Source organism: Prosopis cineraria, unplaced genomic scaffold (genome assembly GCF_029017545.1).
Source record: "Prosopis cineraria cultivar Desert tree isolate PC_DT_omini unplaced genomic scaffold, ASM2901754v1 PC12, whole genome shotgun sequence".
Taxonomy (NCBI): Eukaryota; Viridiplantae; Streptophyta; class Magnoliopsida; order Fabales; family Fabaceae; genus Prosopis; species Prosopis cineraria.
In genome coordinates this window covers 43,206,069-43,215,937 of record NW_026555343.1, presented here as the reverse complement: position 1 = coordinate 43,215,937, position 9,869 = coordinate 43,206,069, and the positions used below count along the sequence as shown (strand labels likewise).

Genomic DNA, 9,869 nt, shown 5'->3' with positions numbered 1-9,869 from the left:
GAAACCAAAACCTAGCACCCACCTTGATCACGCATGATCATCACCATGACCTACCTCTGATCTTCCCCTTCCTCTGTCGCATCACCGGCCGACCACCCACCTCTAGCTTCTCTCTCTCTCCCTCCTCTCTCTCCCTCCCCCTCCTCTTCTGGCAATCAACAACCTCTGTCACCACACACGACGAACCCACTCTTTCTCTCTAGATGTGGGCTTTTAAACTTACGGAGAGAGAGACAGAGAGAATGGAGGGCTGAAGAAGCATTGCGAGAACTAGACACACAATCAATCATGAAAGAAGACAGAGTAGTCGGGTGGTGATGAACTGGGCATTGGTGTCGGTGAACCACGACACGCATTTGTGCATGGACCCAGATGTGGTAGGTGAGCTTCTCGAAGTACACACTTTGATTCATGGAACACTACTCACAAACGCGTGCCACTAATGGAGTTAGAGAGGAAGGAGAGAAGAAGATGGAGGGGTGAGAGAGAGAGAGAGGGAGTGGGGGAGGAGAGAGGGAGAAACAGCATTCAAAGAGAGGTTGAAACTCGAACATGAAGACATCGCCATGTTCACATTTAGAGATGTAATCAACTTTCGCATGTTCACGTTCAAAGGCATCCGCCAAAGTTAGAGATGCAAGCAACGCCATTCAAGGAGAAGTTGAACGTGAAGAAGGATAGCAGAGCAGTACCGGTTTTGGTGTTTTCATTTTCGGGTCTGAGATTGGGGAATGTAAGGTTGAAGGAGAGGTTGGAGTGAAGGTTATGAAGGCGTTTAATATGCACAATATTGTGTCCAGTTAAACCATCAAAGCTCGTCGCCTCTGAAGCCCACCGTCATGACTTTTTGGTGTTGAACCTGGCCAAGAGAGATGAGAGAGAGCAGAGGAGAGAGATAAAAAATATAAAAAATAGGGTGGGATTCACAAGTAATATTTTATAATAAAAATGTTGAAACATTCACATGTGGGCCTGCTGCGGGGAAAACCAAATGGAGGATACAAGAGGGTGATAAAATAAAATTTTTTTAAGGTTTAAAAATATAGATGACTTTTTATTGAATTTAGGATTGAGTCCAATTCAAAAATAAAATTAACTTTCAACCCATTAAAAAATAATAAAAAGGGACATCAAAAAGTTACAAAATTTTTTTAATTCTTTTCTATAATTCTTGTTATTTTTAATTTTTTTTATTATTTTCTAATTAACTAACTTAATATTTGTTAATGGCTAAAGCCAGATTACACCCTTCTCAAAATGTGAGAAAAGAATTTGCATAATAAGTATGATTTATAGTGCTATTTAACTTAAAATTCAGAAATAATTTATTCATTTACACAATATTTAATCAAAAGAGAACGGATGATGAAGTTGAAACAAAATGTAAACGGATCATCAGACAACCAAGGGAACGGGTAATATTTTGTCCTGTTTAGCCTCGTAAACAAGTTCAACATACCATCATTTTATTGTTTAGTATTAAACAAAAACATATTTGATCAACACTTCGAAATAAGCGAAATATTTCTATCAATAGTTGTTTTAAACTAGCGATCCCCTTTTCATGCAAAACAAGACTAGATTAATCCAGTGCAATCATCATGCACGGGCATTTGTAATTTTCTTTTACATAACAAACGAAAGGGAGATAAAACCCTAGCTTTCCTTTCGGCCAAGTAATAAAACTGATTCAGTTATAACACTCCTCATCTGACTATCTGAGTCCATAAATTTTTAGATATAATGACACTAAATTTCTTCAATAACTGATCTTCAGCTTCCTTCGAAAAAAGGTGAAAGGAAGAAACCACGCTCTTTGTGCTCTTTTCTATTTCTCTCGGGTTCTCATCAGCCTCAACATGATTCCCACCTATTTCAGCACATAGAAGATGGTCCGCACGCTCGAAAACAAAGATTGTTGATTATTTTCACTCTTCTATTAGTTTATATACAATATACACAAACAGCACCCCCAAATCTTAACCCCACTGTCGCATAAATCTTAAAGCATCTTCACCAGAAAACACACACAAGCACTCAGCAGACTGTACAATGTTGCCTCCGAAGGTGACCCGACTAAGATTCAGAGACTCGACATGGATAATCCTACTTACAGAAAACAAATGCTTCAAGGACAATCATCTTGTTAAGATATACACAAGACCCTATACAAACCTCAAGGAAACTCTGTTCCCACCTAGTACCTAAACCAAACAAAAATCCCAAACATTGTATGTCACGTATATACAGATGAAACCCCTGCAACTAACAGCTTCTGGCAACACCTATTGTTCCTTCCCCTTACAAGTGCCCCATAGTTTACTATTCAGCATCAAAAGTAGTGAACAGAGAATTTCAGCTTTTCGATAATATATGAAATCACCGAGCAGCAGCAGAATCCACTTGTAATGCTTTAAGCAGACAGAATTGCACTGTGAGACTTGTCCGTTAGAGGATTGCTACAGAGATTACCAGACTTCACCTTCTCAGAGGCAGGATCGTACGATGAAAGAAACCTTCTCTGCATTAATTTCAAAGGGTTTTCACACAGGTGAATCAATCAGTAGATTATAATACAGTTCATATAACAGAACTCAGCATCCTACTTAAATGCACAAGATTCTGTACATCATAGTGGTTTCATTCAGTAGAAACTGATCTGGCAAATATGTCCACTGCCTCATGAGGCAAGCGTAAACTGACATTATCAGTGACTTTAGATTGCTGGGTCATATTTACCATACAATTTTGAATGCCAGGAAATGCCCTTTATTAGACCAACATAAAACCATACACATTCACAAAGAAGAGTGGCCAAAATCAGGAATCTTGTATATTTGGAAAACCAAAGTTAAGAGGAATTACCCATGCTATCAAACATAAGTATGGTTTAGAGCCATGATTTTATAGTCCACGACCCAAACAATGACAGCAAGAAGAAGCATTGGCCTTACTTTAAAGTAATTTAGATAGGTGGAAGAAAAATTATCTCTAGTGATACCTAGCATCATATTATCTAAAATAAGCACATTAGATTTTATGTGCTTAGCAATTATCTGATGAAAAAATACCAAGAGAACAATTCCATCTATTAGGGAACAGATCTTACATGATCCTCAAATTCGGGACTCAATAAATTGATGGAGAGGTTTCTCATTAATAGTAACACCTGCATAAAGCACCATCCAAACTTCTCAGTTCCAACATATTCCGATAGTTCATACCACACCCAAAAAAGGAGGGATGATCTTGAGGCTGCATACCGCTTCCACATTTATTGGGTCCATCCGTTTCAGTCTCTCCAAGTGGTTTGCTGCATTTGGATCAAACACACTACCAATAAAGCTGTAGACTTGTGCAAAATCCGGCATTACTGCATATGACAGGTGAAAGTCAACAGAAGTGTGGTGAAAATCATGAACATACAAATAAAATATATCATGAACAATAACAACGTAAATACAAGGCATCAACCAGAATTGAAGAATAATGTAAATGAATAAGGACAAGGAAGCAGGCACAGTATTCGTCTCAGGAAAAGTGGCAAAAAGAAATTGCGTGTAGTGCTCCTAGACAGTAAAGTCAGAATGAAGTGCCAATCTAGACCTGGAGTAAGAGTGAATGGCAGCAAGCAGGAAGAGAAATATGTAAATTCATCCCAAAAACAGCAAAAATTCTAATCCTAGATCTGAACATGGTCCCAAGATGCCTAAAAAACTTCAAAGTCCAAGCAATTTCATGGGCCAGGTACGGCAGGGAATTCATCATGAATATTCGTATTTAATTTGCAAGGTAAGTCCAATCCAACCAGTAGAAGCCTTGGGAATAATTTCCTTCATTCTTTTGACTCAACATCCTTATGAAATTGAAGTTCTTTCGTTAATTACTGTATAGAGAAATTCTGAGAATCACATGCGACCAAATAACACAGTTGAGACACTGCATACTTGAATCAACTTGAAAACATAACACAAAGGAACAATCATTTGTATTATTTACTTAACCCCCCCGCACAGGCTACTTCAACACAACCAAGACAGACCTAATTATCAATATTGTGATTATGCCATTATGTCGAATCCAACTCAAACACAAATGAAGTGAAGAGGCAAACCAACCTTTGATTGGCTTGCCTAAGTTTCCTTGATCAATAACTTGGCTTCTTGGCCAAGCCCTTGGAGTGCTCTCATTACTACTGCTATAGCAACAATTTAGAGAAGCGGCTTGGCCAGGCAATCCCACCTCATCTAATAAACATCAATAATTTCTGAGTCAGAAAGGCCTTCAATTTATCTAAATTCATTGAATAAATGACGAGAAATGAAGAATCAAATAAAAAGTAAATTTAAAAAAAACACTGGATTTGAGGTCAAATCAAACCTCTAGTCACTTGTGGCGCATTGGATGGTGGTATAACATTACAAGTCCAATTTGACAAAGGCACACTGTTAACTGGAGTTCCAAGTGCAGATGATGAGTCTGGCCCATAAATGTATAAAGGCTCAATGGAAGAAGATGAAGACTGCAATGGCATTGTAACTTGGCATACAGATGGAGCTGCTAAAATGAAAATTATTTAAAAAAAAAATAACAAAGACATAATGGATTCAAGTAATGAATAAAAGAAAAGTGGTTGACTCTGCTAAGTTGCCAACCATTTTTAGGTGCCTTTTGTGGGTATGGATGAGCAGCCTTTCTTTTTGGCCGAGGTGGAGGTACATGTTCGCTTGTTCCATTTTTCTGAACTTTCAGGAAATACTTCTGTGCATGACTCCGTATCTGCCAAAGCACAGGAGGAGAAGTAAATATATTATACAGCTTTGCCAAAAAGAGGAACAGGGGGTATAAGCAGACCATGTAACATACATGGAAAATAACCATGAGAAAAAAGATGAAACAATAAATACATTTTCTGTATCCTGCAATGAAACTGTTTACATGGCAATCACTACACTCTAAAAATCACATCCATAACTCACTCATATTGCCAACACAGCAACTAAGAAGAGGAATCCATTGTATAATCCAAGATGAGTTCAAAATTTAACGTCTTTCTTTGTTTTCCACTCAATAAACCTTACAACAAACCGCAACATTATATTCCTTAATACTATAATTCTAGTCCTCAACCCTGATTTTACTCCTATTGTTTTAAAAAAATTTCACCCCTAACCAATTTCTTCTCCATAGGAAAGGGAGACACACGCACCCATGCACATCCACAACCATGTCAACACTAGGTTCAAACCCAAGACCTCTTCCAAGTAAGGGAGGTGACATTGCCGTTGGGACAACTAACCATTGACTGATTTTACTCCTATTTGCAGGGCCATTCTATAGGAAAGAAAATAATATATATATATATATATATATATAAAATAAATCTCTCCAAATAATCAATATCAATTTCATCAATAGTCAAAAGGTAACTATTTTATTCCATAACAGGTCTACTTATAGGCAACCTAAAACAGAAATCTTAACAGCAAATCAGCAATAAGAAAGTATGATGGGATAAATCTGCCAAGGCTGAAACGTCTCAATTTATAACTCATTAGTTAATCCTTAAATCACCACACTTATGAGATAATAATATCATAATGAGTCCCAAATGATGCTCAGAAGTGTAAAAAAATAAGTAATAATCCTATCTTCTTATGCTGCATCCGCCTAAGTGGGAGTAAAATAGAATATTTACATTATAATTTTGATAAAGAGTCAGTGTGTAGTAACTTGAAAGTGAAATTGGATGATCAAATCATACCTCAAGTGGAAAAGTTTAGATATTTAGGAGCAATTATTCAACAAAATGAGAAAATTGATGGAAATATTGCACATAGGATACAAGCGGGATGGTTTAATTGAAGAAAAGCTAAAGGAGTTATCTGCCATCATAAAGTACCTGATAAACGTAAAAGAAAGTTTTATCAAACTACTATAAGACCAATTTTATATGGTATTAAATGTTGAACTTTGATGGGATAGCACAGGCATAAAGTTAGAGTAGCAAAAATGAAAATATTGAAATAGATGTGTAGATATACACATAAAGACAAAACTCGAAATGAACGTATACGGGAACAAGTGGGTATGGCATCTACTGAAGGAAAAATAATAGAAAATCATTTGAGGTAATTCAAACATATACAAAGAAGACCATTGGAGGCACCTGTGAGAAGAATGTAATATATAACTTTGAGCCCTATCAAGAAGGGTAGAGGAAGATCGAAGAGAACACTTTTGGAGGTTGTTAAGCGAGACCTTTTAATTAACAATATTTTTAAAAGTTTAATAAATGATAGAGCACAATAACGTCATACAATCCATGTATCCAACTCTATTTAGTGGGATAAGGCTTGTTATTGTTGTTGTTGTTGTTGTTGTTCTTATGCTGCATCCCCTAAGCTTTGGATAGAAAAAGGAAAAAGACGGGAAGGATGGCTAACATTTCACTGCAGGGGAAAAAGATGGATGTATTTTTATTTCAAAATTGAAGGATTAAATTGCTTTGCTAATCAGGGTAACATGGGAAAGGATGGGTGGAATTAAGTGTTCACTATCTTCATCACATGCAATTCAGGTTAATCATTTTTATTGTAATTCTTCCAGAAACCACCATGTCTCCCATACTCTTTTCAAGATACAATACAATCAGACAAGTTTTCAATTTTAATCCTTATCTCCAATCCTGAAATCAAGGCAATGACACTCTACCATACAACTGAAGTAAAAAATTCAAGAAATGATTTATCAGATTTTTTCACTCTATCAAATGAAACCAAAAGCACCCAATGTCCAGTGATATGATATTCTTTGTTTCCCTTTCCCTTCTAGGATAATTACCTGGATTACAGTTTTTGAACCAACAAATGCTTCAATCTTCTTCCAGTCACGGTCAAATCTGAAAACAGTCAGGCAAAACAAAGGAAAAAAGAGTGAGAAAAACAAACAAAAATATCTTATTTCCATCATGCATACACAAATTTCAGCAGCCAACTAAAATAATTTCCTTTTACTTCATTTTTCAGAGGGTTCTTTTTGTTTCTTTCTTTCTTTCTTTCTGTCTTTTTTTTTTTTTTTGGGGGGGGGGGTTTTGTTAGTTAGGCAGAAAGCATGATATTGCATCTCATGGTGACCATGTATTCTCAGAAAAGTCTAACGCCAGCCATGCGCCATCAACCAAACTCATGTCACATTATCACTTGCCTTTTCTTTTTCCTACCACTTCAGGAGATGATGGATTCTCTAACTAGGAACTACCTATGGAGTTTCTGAAGTGATTCTTTTAATCATTAATTTTCAGAGAATAAGAAAGCTCAAACAAATGTAAAATGTGGATGCCACGAAGTTCGTGCCTTGAAGAGACCATACTTAAAGAAAATATAATATAATACAATAATATGAGGTGAAGTAAATTGAGATTCTCCCCTCAACCATGAAATTCTTCCCATTTACTCTGCCAAACCTGACCTTGAACGAAGTTAATCTTACACTACGTCATATAAAGTGAAAAAATTAGGAATAAAGTACATAGCTTTCCATCTCAAGGAGTTCCTTTTTCAACCTTAACCATATTCACAAGAACAAATCAAAATTTAAAGCTTAAACTATAATCTCAAAGTCCAAACGGCACCAATAAGAAAAACATGAGAATTAGTCAATCTGGTGAAGACTCGAGAATTTGTAAGGCCTCCAACAAAAATACGATAGTACATGACAGCCCAAAACGTTTACTGATAAGTCCCCTCCTCGCCCATTCATTACTTCAACGGTAAAAAAAATTCCCAATCAAGAGCTATAAATTTCATTTAATTACACAGGAACCCATAAATATGAAGGAAATAAGAGAAATTGGGCAATCCCAGCCCGGCATTAGCCAGAACCCAAATGTCACATATTAAGAAAGCGCACACACAAGCCAAAAAGGTATTTGAGTTCAAATCGGCCAGAGAAGCATAAATTCACGATAGCAAGAAAAATAAAAGGACAAGGTAATACATTGTGAGAACCCCCCCCCTTCCCGGAGGATTATAGACAAAACTACCTCAATAACCTAAAAGATTAAGGTTGCAGTCACTTATTTCACTAGTCAAAAAAAATTCTCAACCAATTGAGTCTACTTGTAGAGTAAACAACTCGGGGAGGGGATGGGGTAGCGGAAGAAATGGTCAATTCTAACCTTGCATTAGCCAAAATCAGAAATTCATCAGTTAAGAAAAACGATGCTCGATGTGAAAACATCAAAAGAGCAATAGTAATTTTGCATTAACCTTAATTGGATATAAAGATAAACCGACACTTACAATTGGAGAGCTTCGAGAAATTTGTCGTGCTCCTGCTCCGTCCAGCTCTCCCTGGACTTGGTAATCGTGTATGGTTTTCGGATCTTCTTGCTTAGATCCTCCCCGTAGGAAGCCGCACTGACGCCGGCGGTAGTGGCCGTGGAAGAAGAAGCCGTGGCAGTAGCCGGAGGTGGGGGCGTAGGATTGACACCGGGAAGCCCCATCTTGGTGGCATCGAAGAAGTAGAATCCTTGAGCTGGGTTCGGATTCACCGACACCATAAAAGAATAATTTTGAGATATAGCAGCAAACAAGGACGATGCTGAATGTGTGGCTAGCGATTTTAGTAGTCTTGTTAATATTCTTCTCGCTTCAGCCTTTGCTCGCGTCTCTAGCTTCTGCTGTTGTCGCTGGGTTTCAGAAATAACTCGATGACAGGTCAATAAGGTAAGTCGAGAATTTTCCTAGCTTCTAATCTAATAAACACGCACGCGCGCGCAGAGAGTATAGTGCACTGTTAAAACCGACCTAATGGGGAAAAAAATTAAAAATATTGTAATTGAATGGAATGACGATTTTGTCCCAAAGTCTTTCATTGACTTACACGTGGCAGGCTTTGCCGTTGAAATAATTCATGCACATATGAATATTAATACCATTTCATGTTTAAGCCGCGAGTCTAAATGCACCTCTCCCTGAGTTAGGAATCAAAGAAGCTCTGTTCTTCCTTCCCAAAGATTCTTCACCTGGCCAAATGGATTTCATGAGAATTTTTGTTTTCAAAGGAACTGGAACTTGATTTGTAAGGACATAGTTGACATAGTTCAACATATTTGGGAATCGGAATTTATCCTAAGGTCTTTGAACAGGAGTATTATAGCTCTTATCCTTAAAGGCGATCATATCAGAACTTTCAAATTTCTGTGGTCAATCAATCTTTGCAATACAAGTTATAAGGTTTTTTTAAAAAAGTCTTGTGCAACAGGCTCAAAGGGATGCTGCAGTCTTCTATTTATCCAAATCAGAATGCCTTCCTTAAAGGACGGCTCACTTCTAATAATGTTTTGCTTGCGTCCGATATAATGAATCAGTTACATCATGCATATTCCAACAAAACAAAGCTTGCAGCAACCAAGGTGAATTTTTCTAAAACCTTTGGTAGGGTATCTTGGAATTTCATTGCTGCAGTACTCACTAAAATGAATATCCTTGTGAAATGGGTTAACCTTATCTTTCAATGTATCTCATCCGTGGAGTACCAAATTCTAGTCAATGGAAGTCTTCCTAGTCTGATCAAACCTTACAGGAGAATTAGGCAAGGTGATCCTTTATCACCTTATCTTTTCATTATTGTTGCCAACGTTCTTTCATGTCTCATTAAGGAGCAGGAATCTGAAGGAAATTCAAAGGGCATCAAAGTTTGTCAATTAATAGAGCCTGTTTCTCGTTTACTTTGTGCTGATAATTCCCTACTGTTTTTTGAACGTTCTAGGAAAAACCTTGATGCAGTTAAGGAGACTATGGCAAAGTACTGTTATCTGTCAAGGCAAAAGATTAATTTTTCCAAGTCATCTTTAATTGTTAGCC

The 9,869-nt window shown here is 37.1% G+C and overlaps 1 protein-coding gene across 2 annotated transcripts; it reads right to left on the bottom strand.

Moving 5' to 3' along the window:
- Positions 1 to 1,902: 1,902 nt before the first annotated feature.
- LOC129288844 (protein REVEILLE 6-like) lies at positions 1,903 to 8,734 on the bottom strand. Of its 2 annotated transcripts, none has more exons than XM_054925633.1 (8): positions 8,304 to 8,734; positions 6,844 to 6,901; positions 4,656 to 4,779; positions 4,381 to 4,560; positions 4,119 to 4,247; positions 3,264 to 3,373; positions 3,110 to 3,169; positions 1,903 to 2,521 (listed from the first exon to the last, which is right to left on the bottom strand). In XM_054925633.1, the coding sequence occupies exons 1-8, from the start codon at positions 8,561 to 8,563 to the stop codon at positions 2,414 to 2,416; spliced, it is 1,029 nt and encodes a 342-aa protein (XP_054781608.1). In that variant the 5' UTR covers positions 8,564 to 8,734; the 3' UTR covers positions 1,903 to 2,413. The 2 variants fall into 2 exon arrangements, with proteins under 2 accessions (XP_054781608.1, XP_054781609.1); XM_054925634.1 differs by having other exon boundaries at positions 4,381 to 4,557.
- Positions 8,735 to 9,869: the final 1,135 nt, after the last annotated feature.

Bases quoted from the DNA above. Each gene is read 5' to 3' on its own strand.
- LOC129288844 (XM_054925633.1), bottom strand. From the start codon at position 8,563: ATGGTGTCGGTGAATCCGAACCCAGCTCAAGGATTCTACTTCTTCGAT. The intron at 4,780-6,843 runs GTAATTATCCTA...GTGCTTTGGCAG, and splicing joins GTTCAAAAACTGTAATCCAG to ATACGGAGTCATGCACAGAA. The intron at 3,170-3,263 runs GTATGCAGCCTC...TGCTTTATGCAG, and splicing joins ACCCAATAAATGTGGAAGCG to GTGTTACTATTAATGAGAAA.